The sequence below is a fragment of the Asterias rubens genome, chromosome 8 (genome assembly GCF_902459465.1).
Source record: "Asterias rubens chromosome 8, eAstRub1.3, whole genome shotgun sequence".
NCBI lineage: Eukaryota > Metazoa > Echinodermata > Asteroidea > Forcipulatida > Asteriidae > Asterias > Asterias rubens.
Window position 1 is genome coordinate 19,340,611 of NC_047069.1, and position 14,911 is coordinate 19,355,521.

Consider the following 14,911-nt stretch of genomic DNA (forward strand, 5'->3'; position numbering starts at 1 on the left):
AGGATCACATGGTCTATAGGGTACCAGATTTTAATCCTGATAGAGCCACCTTTATGGGCAACTTTGAATTTCGCTTTGGGCTGCATCATCATTCATAATTTTCTGTACAGCCAAGTGGTTCACCAACCCATCATAAAAGGAATTTGTAAACCTCACGCGTGCTGCTCACATTTTATACATAATAATGCATATTCCTGCATGCCAATGACAAACATACTCATAATGCCTATGTTATTTCAGGAAATATTTTCCATTGTGGTTGAATACAATTTGGGCAGGTTTGTTGTTATTGTCCTACCTGAAGTAGTTCTTGAGGGCGCTAGTGATAGTCTTAATCTCCCATTCACCGGAGTCTGATAAATTGACGTTCTGTGGTTTCCTCTTGTCTGCTTCACATAAGGGCAAGAATCAATCATAAAGAAGTCAGTACCAAGTATAGACCCCTGGGGGACTCATGTTGCCACAAAACAGAGCCCTTGGGAATCCAACCATGTTGCCCAAACATAGAGCTCTTGGGTTAAATTCAAAGTAATGATAATATTATATGGGATTTGAGGCATTGCTGGTGAGGTATCAATATATATTTAGTTTGTGGTAACACCATGTGTGTATCTACTTGCCAGGTGGAGTTTATTCTTCAGAGAACTGTTTTGCTATATATTTTACTACCGCGGAGTAGATTTTTTCCCGGATTTTTCAAGACTTCTTAGTTCTGAAAAGTACTGTCATGCTTTTTAACTACTACCTAGGCGGAAGGTATAGACAATCGGCTGGGACTGCTACTTTAGCTTAAAGGATTGTTATTAACTGAAGTGAGTTCTTAATTGGTCTCAACATTCTCAATGATAATATTGAATTGCCCTTTTTTAGTACAAGGAAGGTAATGGTTATGGTAAAATACATGTACCATAAATGGTAAATAAGTTTTACATGCTAAAACTGAGACAAAATTATTTTTGTGACTATGTTTTACTCACTTCTCAAAAACTACAGCTCTTTAGCAAGTAATATTTTTAGGGAAGCTTTCTACCATCATTATCTTCAAACTGTGTAAGTTTGTTGTAAATCTGTGGACATTGTCTTCTGTGTTACAAACAGTACCCAAACCCTTGAAAGACACTGGACACTATTGGTAATTGTCAAAGACCAGTCTTCTTACTTAGTGTATCTCTACAATAACAAACCAGTGAAAATTTGAGCTCAACTGGTCGTCGAAGTTGCGAGATAAAAATGAAAAAGAAAAACACCCTTGTCACACGAAGTTTTGTGCGTTTAGATGGTTGATTTCAAGACCTCAAACTCTAAATCTGATGTCTCAAAATCAAACTTGTGGAAAAGTACTACTTTCTAAAAAACTAGGTCACTTCAGAGGGAGCTGTTTCTCACAATGTTTTATAGTATCAACCTCTCCCCATTACTCGTGACCAAGGGTTTTATGCTAATAATTATTTTTAGTAGTTACCAATAGTGTCCACTGTCTTTAAAAGCAGAGAATGTTTTCTCTATTCTTGACCTTAACAACTGATTCACTTGATTCACTTGATTCACAAGTCATGATTAACAGATGAGGTACTGTAAGAACTACAAGAAGGTATGATTCAAGAGTAGAGACTTACCCAGGCAGAGAGAAGTCAGTCTCATGACTTTGGAGTTGACACCAACTACTCTGTACAAGCCTTGATCTTCCAATCCTAAAAAAAAGGAGAAAAACAAGTAGTTTGTGTCAAAACAGGCAAATAAATGACAAGAACTACAAAGGACAGGCGTAAATATACAAGACAATTCTGTTATCTAAACACAGGAGTTGAACCCCAAGAATCTGACGACAATAACAAATTGTTGGTCTTATAACTCGAAATTCGAGAACTGGTGTGACACTTCAAGGGGGGCACAAACAGACCAAGTCCAACTTCAGAGCCCGACATTCCGTAAGTACGTATCTGTAAGTATAACTAAGCCAGTAAATGACTGACTGAGAAATAATACTGGACTACTTACCCCGACTTTCAATAGCCTCTATACATTTCTTGATGAAATGGAAACCAATGTCGTTGAGCAAATCTGCAAAATGAAAAGAAGAAAAAAATGAAAAAAAGAGTAAAAGAAGTTAACTTTGAGAATATAGCTGAGGGTCCTGTTTAAAAAGAGGTTTTAAGGCCCAAAGTCATGGCGATACTTAGCATAGGATTATGTGCTCTCGAGGTAACCTGTTAACCATTTGACTCTATTGGTAATAAGCTTTAAGTTGTAAGGTAATTCTAATTTCAACTAAACATGAATACAAGTATAAGTGAAATTGACCAGCCAAGCTTCCATTCTTGCAATTCCAATTTGTTTTACAATTAACTATGTGTGAAGTACCAAAGCAGTGACCTGCCAATTAACTACTCAGGCATTTGAAAAACACAGGAAACAGTAAAGACAGGAAAGTGTCAAGACAGGAATTTCAAGTCAATATTCATGTTTGTGGTGAAGATTGAAGTTTAAACTTAGTTTTACACTTCATTTAAGAATCTAGAGATAGTTTAAACTCACTGTCGTCTTTTTTAGAGATGTGCGCAGGATTTATGTAGATCTGTAGAAAGAAGAACAAAAACTCATGAAAATAGTGGGTTTTTGACTGGCGCCACCCCCCAACCCTGAAGATATTTAAACTTACTTGGTAAAAAAATGCACCCCCCACCCCCCCCCCCCCCAATTATGTTGTGCTATCTAGTATTTAGTTCCATTGTGTTTTATCTCCCCTTTACAGGTTTTATAGCTTTACATGTTTTGGGTTTTTTAAAAAGTTTTTTAAACACTTCATGGTTTTTTTTTTAAATGTAAACACGTCAATCTTAGTCTTTTTTACTTCTGTTGTATTTTTTTTTTTAGGTTGAATAATAAACCGAATGGATTGAACTGAAATTTTGTATTATTTTTAAATTAACAAAATTAGTCCATTGTCTGGAAGAGGCAAACTGAATCTTATCTCTAATCCCTCCAGTATCTGATTTGAGACTTACTGGTTCCTTTCCTCCCATTGCCAACATCCACTGTGTCCTCTCCTTCTCTGAGATTGCTTGTAATGTGAGAATGTGAGGCCTAAGAGAAAATTTGAAAAAAATTAAAAATATCAGACAACCGTTGTTAATTCTTTGAAGGTACCAGTTCAGGAATGAGATAAAAATAAAACAAATAAAAACATTGGATGACAATTACTTCTTGATCAGTAAATGAGGGTCCCTTAATGTACATATTATTAAATGTTAGAGTTTTACAAGACTCTCTTCACCATTAAAAAATGGATATCTCAAGGTTTGGTCATAACAGAAAGCCAAGTCTTTTCTTAATTTGTGATGGCAAGTTTGCCTCTTTCAAGAAAATCTGACAGTCATTCATTTTTGTAGTTATTACCAAAGGTATAACCTCCCTTTAACTCCTGCAGTTTTTCCCTCAAGATAATCATTCTGTTAATCGTTCAGGTTCAGTTGTTTGGTATCTTTCTAAGGCATAATGTGCTCAGAGCACATTAAACCCATTATTCGCACTCTTCATTGGCTTCCAGTTCACCAATGTATTTGTTTCAAAATTATTTTTCTTGTGTATAAAGTTGTTCATAATTTGGCAACAGTATATCTCCAAGATCTCTCAGCCCTTCATTCATCTTCACTTTCATCAGCTACCCGAAGCCTTAGTTCTTCTTCCGCCGCTTATTTCAAGCTTTCCTCAGGACCCGCACCATGACGCGCTAAGCAATCGTGTTTTCTCGGTCATAATTCCAACACTTTGAAACAAGCTAAAACAAGCTACCCACCCACATTCAAGCAGCACCTCCATTGGATACTTTTTAATCATTTCTTCAAACCTGTTTTGTCAATCTGATTAGTCTGGTTATAGCGCTTAGAAATATACGCATTAAGGCTCTAAAAATGTTGTAATTATTCTTGTTATTATTATTAGCGCTTGAATCATTCTCTTACTTTTCCATTGTTGTGATATCAAAGCAGAATCGTTTCTCTATTGAGTCTGTCATTCTCCTTGTGCAGGATGTTACAGTGACTTGATCTTCTGTTGTCTGAGAACGGGAACACAAAAATGAAGTCGTGAGAAAATAATCTACTAATGCCGACAGATTTACTCAATGTCTTAAACAACCAAAAAGTGTTTAACTTGTTCCATGTAGTTGCCAGCTCTGCATCTAGAAGGATTTGTACAATCAACTGTTAATTACATGAAATCATTCTTGGTTAATATATATTCGGTTTGCGATAACACCATGTGTGTATCTACTTGCCAGGTAGAGTTTGTTCTTGCTTAATTCTACTAACGCAGAGTAGATTGTTCGGGTGTTTGGGAGACTTCTCAGTTCTGAAAAGAACTGTCCTGCTTATTAACTATTACCTGGGCGGATGGTAAAGAAACAGGCTGGGACTACTACTTTAGCTTATTGGATCGTAATTAACTGTACTAGCGCGGAGTCAGTTCTTGGGTTGGTCTCAAAGTTTCGACTAGCTTGCTCTAGTCATCGTCAGGAGACTGGTTAGTTATCAGTTCTAAGGGGTCGTTCACAATTGTCAATTTTTTTCACAAGTGTACAAACTGTACATACACTGGGGAACAGGGGATAGTACTCGCCGTATGCTTTCATTTCTGAAAAATTGTTGAACTATAAAACGAAGGCTCCAGTGGCACTTTTTGATAAGATGCGGTGAATTTTGTTTCCCTTTAAAAAAAAAAATTAAATTCAAAGTTCTACAGATCTGTCTGAGATATTATTATGCCAAGCACAACAAAATTATGCTTACCAGAATATGGTCACCAGCCAAAATGTTATATCTCATGTACAATCTATGACTGGTATCCTGCAACTTTATGCTCAGCAGAAAGTTTGTACTGAAGCAGCTCTATGAAATTAGGCCCTGAACTTGGCTAGGAATGAGAAGGGTAGAGTACTCACCGGTTTGGGCAGTGTTTGGACAAATGGGATGAGCTTTAGTATCTTGGTGTCTTTGCTATAGCGGCAGTAATGTTTCACCCAGTTAGAACCAAGAGCCCCTGGTAAAGAAAATCAAATAAATAAAACAATTATAATCCGTAGGTTTTTAAACTTTGCATGGTGAGAGTAGAATTAGTTGAGGTTTGATGGAGCACCATGTGTAAATCTCTTCCGAGTAGTGTTGATTCTAAAAAGAACCGGCGGTTCTTCTTCTGAAGACGATCAGAGTATACTGATCAAATCGTTGAGTTGTCAACCATCGATTCTTTTTAGAACCAACACTACTCAAAAGAGAGTTTTTCACATGATGTTACCGCAAACCTCACATAAATATTTATAGTTCAGCTTCCATTCAAAGAAAGTTGCATCCCCTTAAAGGAACACGTTACCTTGGATCGGACGAAAGATGTTATCAAAGTAGAATAGATCGGTAGGAAGATGTTGTAAAAGTAGAATACAATGATCCATACAAACATGCCTCGAAATTGCGTGGTTTTCCTTTTACCTCATCGACTATAGTTCGCAAAGTAAAGGGAAAACCACGCAATTTCAAAGCACATTTGTGTGTATCATTGTATTCTACTTTTACAACATATTTCAAACCATATGCATTTTATAACAAACAGTTACAAATGCTTTTTATAGACCAACTCGTCCAATCCAAGGCAACTTTAAGGTGACCCCTCTGCTGCAGCTTTCCAGGTTGTATCATCAACTTGGGTGTGATCCTGTCTACACGGCAGCTACAGTATTAATGGCTTCTGAATGGCACCCCAAGCAAAGATAGGAAGACCCCCAAATATTAGGGCTAGATAGCTAAGTTGGTAGAGAGCCAGAGCCTGCACAGTAATCTGGATGTCCCAGATTCAAGTCCAACTCCAGTAAATGTTTCTTTGTTCAACAAAAAAATATTTGAAATTTAAACGCAGTGGACACTATTGGTAATTACTCAAAATAATCATCCGCATAAAACCTTACTTGGTAACGAGTAATGGGGACAGGTTGATGGTATAAAACATTGTGAGAAACGGCTCGCTCTGTAGTGGAGTAGTTTTTGAGAAAGGAGTAATTTTCTACGAGTTTGATTTCAAGACCTCAGACCTAGAACTCCGTGTGACAAGGGTGTTTTTTCTTTCATTATTATCTCGCAACTTCGCCGACCGATTGAGCACAAATTTTCAAAGCTCGCAACTTTGACGACCTATTGAGCTCAAATTTTCACAGTTTGTTACTTTATGTATACGTTGAGATAAACCAACTGTGAAGACTAGTCTTTTACAATTACCAATACTGTCCACTGTCTTTACTTGTCAGTTTCCTTTGTGTTTATTACTTGATGGTTTGATTGTATACATACAAATTTACCAAAAACAAATAGTGCTCTAGTAATGTGTCTACCGTACATGTATCTCAAAAAGCCTTGGGAAGCTAAAACTAAAAAAATATTATTTGGGAAATAAATACCCTACTTACTTTTTTCATAAATGTACAAGTATCCCTCACTACCTTTACTAGACGTAACTTGTTCGTGTGGTTTCTGAAAAGAAACAGGGAGAGAAAAACTTGGAACATTTTAAAAACATTTGTCTTTAACTTCTGGAAGACCTCCTCTGTATTATTCTTTCGTCATCAGATTGTAAAAGCCGAACTATATTTGTGACACAAAGGTTCACACATGTGTGTCCCCCCCCCCCCAAAAAAAAAAAAATAAGTGCGCAAGTTTTTTTCCTTATGCTTTATGGCAATGTTCATGTACATAGGAACCCAAACCCCAAAACTTTAAGAAGCCTAGCAGCATTAGCCTGTTAACAGCAGGAATGTCCACTTCTTTCATTGCATTGAACACAAACAATTAAAAAGGAAAAATGTGGAAAGTTTGACATAAGAAAACAAACCAAAACCTTTCAAGAGCCTTGCAGCATTAACCTGTTAACAGCAGTTGAGCCCACTACTTTTATCGCATTGAAAAAGTTTCTTTCTAACGACAGAAAACAAATTGAAGTTTGAAAATTTAACTTGTCAAACATTAGAACACAGTCCAAGGAAAACCATTAAAACACATAAAACACAGTATACCATACAATTACTACACATATATGGATCATGTCACACAGGGCACTTTAACAGGCAACCAGTTCTGGAAAATTTCACGAGGAAGGCAGAGCATACATTCCTTGCAAATAGTAAGACCAGGTATTAAATCTTTTGTGTGGGAGCATTGGCTCTGAAAAGAGCTGGTGCAATCTTGATGTTTTGAAAAGTTTACTCCGCCCTTCTTTTTCCTGAAGACAAGCAGAGTATACTGTGCGAAACAAAGAGACCACACCGGCTCTTTTTCAGAGCCAGCACTTCCACACAGGAGATTTAATACACGGTTGTACCCACAATTTTACTATTTCTTATTTATATGTTCAGATCTTCTAATAACTTCAACATTGGAAGTTCGCTATTTATTCATAGTCACTTCTTATTTTTCACACCATGCAAAGCTTCAAACACCACTGTGTTTATTAGTTGCCTGTAAAAGATTGACTGTGTGTGACAAGACCCAAAGGGTCACACCATTCTCCCCCAATCTTCATGCATGCATTGTGCCAAACTGTCCTACTATTACCCAGTGAACGCAATCGTTGGGGTGGGTTGCAGGCCTTCAAGTTTATCTTTGAGAGGGCAAGGCCACTTTCAATTAGCAAAGAGCACTTCCATTGGAAAAACTAAGAGTCTATTTGGCATTTTTGAATGGGCACTTGGGCCACGACCAAGACTAGGGCAACAGAGGTAATGGCTTCTTTGTACATCAACGCATCGGTTTGAGGAAATCCTAATAAACTCATTTTGAGATTGTGAATTTTTGCTGTAATAAAACCGATGAATACATTTAGAGTACCACTTTAATTTGAACTTCTGTCCTCTATTTCTTATTTTTTATTTTTTATTTTTTTTTGGACAGGAAGAAGGTAGCAATAACTTTTAAAAAACTTCTCAACATCTGTTAAATATTTTCAGCTTTGGTAGTTAGTCTTTTGAGATCTGTACCAAAGATGAGGTAACTACTAGTGCAAGAAATTGTGCAATGTGAACATAACAGTACAGTTTCTAAAAAGACAAAGAAAAAGCGATTCACTTTTCTCCACAAGTCATTTGTGACTGTCAGATACAAAATGATTTGAAACCCAATGGTGCCCAAAAAATCCTCCATCAATGACAAATCTTTGAAATAATTAAACGCCCAATGATCTCAAAAACAGGTATATATTTCCATTTTTGATTTGCACAAATGACCACAAAGTGAGCATTCAAAAACCACATGTCGTGTCAAAATATAGCGATGTATGTTTGAAAGCAACCCAGGACCCAAAAAGAAAATTTAAGTTGCAAGTAGTAGGGAAAGAAGAGTATTTTGGTGTTGAATTTCCAGCTAATTTTCACCAACCACCACAACCTTGGAATAGCTAACGAAAGTCTTGTCAAAATATAGTGATGTATTTTTGCAACCACCCAACGAGAAAGTTGAAAGTTGAAATTCGTATTTGAGGGAAAGAAGAGTATTTTGGTGTGGCATGCAGCATGCAGAAGACAAAGGGGAACGATCATACACACCCTCACCTCCATCATCTTATTCATCAGGGTTTCCGCCTCCTGCTTTGTGATGTCGAACCCATCTCGGATCTATTAAAAGAAACATTGCAATAAATAAAGCAGAGTATGAATTGGTTTGCTCTAAGTATGAAAGCTTTAACCTCTTGCTTTGTGATGTCGAACCCATCTCGGATCTATTGGAAGAAAGATTGCAATATATATAGTAGAGTACGATATGGTTTTTGTTCTATGAACGAGGGTTTCTGCCTCTTGGTCTATGTATGAGTGTTTCTGCTTCTTGCTTTGTGATGTCGAACCCATCTCGGATCTATCCGAAGAAAGACTGCAATATATATAGTAGAGTACGATATGGTTTTTGCTCTATGAACAAGGGTTTCTGCCTCTTGGTCTATGTATGAGTGTTTCCGCTTCTTGCTTTGTGATGTTGAACCCATCTCGGATCTATCCGAAGAAAGATTGCAATATATATAGTAGAGTACGGTATGGTTTTTGCTCTATGAACAAGGGTTTCTGCCTCTTGGTCTATGTATGAGTGTTTCTTGCTTTGTGATGTCAAACCCGTCTTGGATCTATTGAGAAAAAAATCACATGAAACTTAGCAATATTCGATTTGGTTTTGCTCAATGTATGAGGGTTTCCGCCTCTTGCTTTGTACTGTCGAAACTGTCGCGGATCTCTTGAGAAAAAGATCACATAAAATTTAGTATGTACAATTTGGTTTGGCTCTACAATGTAAAAGGGTACAATGTCTCTCGCTTTGTGATGTCGAACCCGTCTCGAATCTATCGAAAGAAAGAACGCATAAAATTTAGCAATTTTATACGATTTGATTTAGCTCTATGTACGTAAGCAACCACCTCTTGCTTTGTGATGTAAAATCCGTCTTGGACTGAGAAAAAGAACGCATAAAATTTGGCAATAATATATACAAAGAGAAAGATCGCAACAAATAAAGCAGAGTACAATTGGGTTATGCTCTTTGTGTGAGAGTGTCGTCGCCTTGCTTTGTGATGTTGAAACAGTCGCAGATCTATCAAAAGAAAGACTGACTGTGTTACATAAAGTACAATATGATTTAGCTTTGCTCTTTGCAGGATGGTTTAAAATGACCACAGCACACCTGATGCTTTTCAAGTCCTTTTGGAACAAAATCCACAAACATCTTTGGTGGAATTTGAACCCAAGACCTTTGGCACTATTGAACAGATATCTCAATTGCTAGACCGCAACCATAAATAAAATCACAACGGCCTGATTCTATGGTGTTGATAACCACGAGAGCAATACCTTTATATTAATCCTTGGTTTTGCACAGTTTTGGAACATTTTTTTATTAAGTTTTGAAACGTTTCAACTCACATTCTGTAGCTTTAGCTGCAACTCTGTTGTGTATGGTTTGAATTCCGTCGCAACTTCATGACCTGTGAGGAAATATTACAAGTGTATAACTATTACAACATCACAGCCTTGAAAAAAAAAATCTTCACAGAAACTGATTGGGGCATGTATAACTAAGCTTCACCTTTTTAATTAAAGGCAGTGGACACTGTTGGTAATAACTCAAAATATTTGTTAGCATAAAACCTCTTGGTAACGAGTAATGGGGAGAGGTTGATAGTATAAAACAATGTGAGAAACGGCTCCCTCTGAAGTAACCTAGTTTACGAGAAAGAAGTAATTTTCCATGAACTTGATTTCGAGACCTCAGAATTAGATGTTGAGGTCCCGAAATCAAACATCTGAACGTACACAACTTTGGGTGACGATGCTATTTTTTCTTCCATTAGTATCTGACAACTTCGACGACCAATTGAGTTCAAGTTTTCAAATTTTTTTTTTGGTGTGCATAATGTTGAGATACACCAAGTGAGAAGACTGGTCTTTGACAACTACCAAAGGTGTCTAGTGTTTCTAACGTTAACTTTAAAATAAACACTGGTTCATAAACAACCCCCCCCCCCCCCCAAAAAAAAAAAAACACCACCCCAACAAACAAACCATTATATTTTACTGCAGTTAAGCCTCTCATATTAAACTTTCGAGCACAAAAAAAAGTATAACATTTTTACACAACCAAATTACTTTGAAGTAAAATGTTTCTCAAAATGATTTATACTATCGAAAGCTGCTGTAGGCTTTCATTCAATAGATGGATAGCAATACGCGCCATCGGCCGCCATATTTGATGGGACTGTGGCTGAGAGTCACACCCAGCACGTACATGCGTGCGCTTTTCCAGTGTTAAACATCAAAGATGGCAGTCAATGACGCGTATTGCAACTCATCTATAGTCTTTCTTGACATTAATTTTAGAGTGTTTACCAAACATAACCTTCCCTTTAAGTCTAGATACAAATAGGACCCACTTACCTTGATGATAGAATGTCAAGCCAGCTGTACATGAATCCCAGTAACTACAGGTGAAGAAAGGAAAATACAACTCTCATTTAAAATCACTCAAACAGCGAGAAACGCACGATTTAAACCTGTGATGCCAATGAACGTTCATGTACGCAACACACTGGGATTTCTGCGCTTACAAAGTTCCCTGTGGTGCAGAAATTTTGGGACCCTCATGGTGATCCATACAATGCAAAAATCTGTAGACTGCAAGCGCAGAATTCTGAAAAAGCGCACTGTTTTGATTCAAACTAAGCTGCAGAGCTTATACTATGCTTAACTAAGAGAGGTTTGCGGTAACAACATGTGAATATCTCTTATTGAGTAGTGTTGGTTCTGAAAAGGACTGGTGGTTAACGAACACTACTCAATAACCAAGAACCAACATTTTTTAAGAACCAACACTACTCAGTAAGAGATATTCACAAGGTGTTACTGCAAACCTCTTTTAGTTTTACTTCAACGGTGCAAAGTTTAAAATCCTACTTAGTATGTTTAACATGAAGGGGCAGGGTTTGCCATAAAATAACTTGACACTTTTATTTCCTCAATTAATATTTAATCACATGACGACTTCATGAAGCTGATAAGCACAAACAAAAATTACACAAGCAATTTACTTAGAAAACTTTTGAATACACATTGTTTGTTTCTCATAGGTTTTCTGTGTCGCTCACTAATACTAAGCTGAGAAGTTCATGCTTACATGTGGCAGAAAAAGGCAACAGTGGGTGCCATTTCCTGATCGATCACCGAGCAACATTTCCTGCTTAGGAACTTTTTGAAACAGTGCCCAACTTGCAATAGTCTGTGCTTACAACATAATATGGTATTTTTGTGAGACTGGTGAATGTTTGATGTCTGCCATTTTAAGGTCCTGAACTGCCCAAGCGGTGTCGAGTTGCAAGTGTTATCGTTTGTAGTCCACCGCTTTTTGAGAGAATATCTCTGCGGTAGTCCACGTTACTAGGCATTCTACACTTACACAGCTTGTGCAAAAATTCAGCGCTTGAGCAATCGGAGAAAGGTGAGCGCAGAATTCGGCCGTAAGGAGAAAAATGAAATAGGGCACAGGTCTGCGGTTGTGACATGGGGAAATTCGCGTCGCTCTCCAAATTCACGTGAAGTATTAACTGGGCTTTAAAATAAAACACTTACCGTCTCTACAAACTCAAATTTCTTCTTCTCTTGCACTTCTTGAAGGATGCGAGCGTACATCAAAGACTCTCTATGGAAATCTCGTCTCTCCAGCTCTAGGGCAGCATCAGCCTGAATGCAAGGAGACAACGATCTCTTATAAAAACATTGTTGTTTTTATTTACTTCTATCTTCACACAAACCAGCCATCAATTTCACAAAACAGTGTATGTCCCTTTTGCGCAACATTTATTGCACAAGTTTTGCACCATTAACACAAGTTGAATTCTGCAGTTGCGTAAAGTTTCATGAATTCTGCTGGGCCCAATTGCATACGCGTTTGAACCACAAGGGCAGCTGACTGGTTCTAGTTAATTTGTCTTTGGCCAACCCAAAATTTTATATAAATTTAAAAAACTATCCAGCCAGTTTCTCCTGTGGTTTATTACTTGATATTTGAAACAAAATGTCGCATTTAGTTCCTTGCTCCTACTAATTCCCAGTTTTAATCTTAAACTTGGGTGTGATTAATGGCTAATGTATGCAAGGCAGTTTAGGCTTGAATGACCTCTGACTGGCAACCCCTGCAAACAGAGAGAGGGCCAGATAGCTCAGTTGATACAGCACCAGCATGTTAATCCCGAGGTAGCAAGTCCAAATCCCGTTCTTGTAAATTTTGTTTTGTCGAACCCCAAATTTCACAGCAACTTGCTCAGCATAAAGTCTTGTCATGAAGCAGAAACAGGTTATCAGCCAAACTACCATGTAATGTAAATTGTTTGTGACTGATTTTTGCTCAGCAGAAACATTTTTTGCTAAACAAGTTTATGGAATTTGTTGATTCCGGTGTGACAGGAGATTCTGTACCCTGGAGATTCGGCCCCCCATATGGCAAACTGTGTACAAACTTCTTCTGATAGCGCCATCTTTTGAATCGTCCTCCTTCAGCCCATGTTAATTTCCTGTATGGGGGACAGAATCTCCGGCGAACAGATTTCCCTTTGACAGCGGCTCTTACCTCCAGTAATGAGGTCTCCTTCTTCTTTGTTGTCAAACCGACGTGGTTGTCCAGCGACTTGCAGAACTTCTCTGTCTGCTTCTCAAATTGCTTCTTCGCTTCCTAAAATGGTAACCCAAAATAAATATTTAATAATGTCTCTGATTTTAATAACCAACCATGAGAGTCAGAGAGGATGAGAGAAAAACCTCATGGTCCTCTGACTTTTATAGAAATTTGCAAAACCACAAAAACACCTTAAAATACCTATTACTAGTTTGTGACAAACTATCACAAACTGTCACAATCATAGCATTTCCTATTAAAACAAACCCTCTTGACCTGAAAAAAAAAAAAAAAAACAGAAACAACAACTAGGATGTACATGTGACCCTAGCATGACAAAACGGAAAATGTTCTTGTTGCCTTCATTGCGCAATCCCACTGATAGCACATTCTGACCAACGAAATAGTCACTAAAGTTTCAAGTTGCACAAAAACATGATGACTTGCAGTTTGACAAACAAAATGTCATTTTACTCCTATTTTGCATAATCAACTACCAAGGTGTGTAGATTGTGAATACGCGTCACTGTGAGTTGGATAACAATTTGATTTGAACTTGAAGCTAAGTTTCTCTTTTCAACCACAGCTTTTAAAAACTGTGGGGCATTCTGTTCCTAAGTTTGGCTGAAGCACGCTGCATCAAGGTCATTGGTATGTTTTTTACTTGGTGTTTATGTTTGGTTCCAGTTCTCAATTTGGGGATGCGATACTTTGCAATTTGGGGATACGATTCCGTTGATAAAACCAAGTCATTTGCCAGTTATTAACCAGAGGCCAAAATTATCCGAAACAGTTACTAACTACTAATTTGTAAAACAGCTAAGTTCATAGTTTTTGCATATCTACCTGCCATTTGCACTTTTGGCCCGATGCATGATCTTGTTCATGAGGAGAACCTAGATGCTGTTTGTGCTTAGCCTTACTATATGGTGCTAGTCACAAGTTGTATATCTCTGACAGCCTTAAGACCATTACCATGAATAATAATCATATATCTTGTTAACTCCACCATGACCATACCAACCAGGCACCTGACTTTATTATATCAGCCAATCTCATTATCTTCAGCATGGTTCCTGGAATCGTTTCCTGGAATTCTGTCCGAACCTCCCCCTGGAGGCGTAAACAGTCCAGGCTGCTAAATATGCAACGCTTTACTGACTAAGCAAACACATAAACTGTCTACATCAACACAGGTCTTTTATGTTTCTCTCCCCCCAGGTACTATTTTGAGATTTAATTGATGTCATGTTTTGCTTTACGTGCAACACAAACTTTGGTAGACTCTAGACCAATTGATCTACTTAATAATCATTGAAAAATATACAACATCAACAAATGAATCGTTTCCTACATTTTTCATATTATGAAGAAAAAAGAAAACAGAAAAAGCTTTTGCAAACTGCTAACATGTACCAACCAAAGGAGCTATAGTATTATAAGCGCAAAAAATAGTTAGTAGCCTTCATTTCGACCCTAGCGAATGACTTTGGTAGGTTCGAAACATCAGGCCGATAACTTTGTTTTTTTGTTTTTAAAGAAATAAATAAAAAGCAATTTCAAGAGGGTTTTCAAGGTCAAATTCAGTTGTGTGATGCACTCATTTTCAACAGAAAACTACTATTGAGGAACCCCCACCCCCAACCCTAAAAAAGAAAAAAGTAGCACTTCTCAATTTTGTTTCAAAATTTGATGCACATTATTTAAATATCAACTTTTAAAGTTGTACCTGG

General features: G+C 37.4%; 1 protein-coding gene across 1 annotated transcript in view; it reads right to left on the minus strand.

Annotated features, from left to right (window-relative positions):
* The window catches only part of LOC117293977 (rho GTPase-activating protein 26-like), an 89,943-nt gene that overhangs the window by 32,174 nt on the left and 42,858 nt on the right, over nucleotides 1-14,911 (minus strand). The window contains 14 exon segments of the mRNA XM_033776491.1: nucleotides 299-389; nucleotides 1,617-1,691; nucleotides 1,999-2,061; nucleotides 2,536-2,575; nucleotides 3,006-3,084; nucleotides 3,963-4,057; nucleotides 4,940-5,037; nucleotides 6,452-6,515; nucleotides 8,579-8,647; nucleotides 9,938-9,999; nucleotides 10,949-10,967; nucleotides 10,969-10,992; nucleotides 12,137-12,247; nucleotides 13,134-13,235. Of these exon segments, the coding sequence (XP_033632382.1) occupies nucleotides 299-389; nucleotides 1,617-1,691; nucleotides 1,999-2,061; nucleotides 2,536-2,575; nucleotides 3,006-3,084; nucleotides 3,963-4,057; nucleotides 4,940-5,037; nucleotides 6,452-6,515; nucleotides 8,579-8,647; nucleotides 9,938-9,999; nucleotides 10,949-10,967; nucleotides 10,969-10,992; nucleotides 12,137-12,247; nucleotides 13,134-13,235 (992 nt within the window).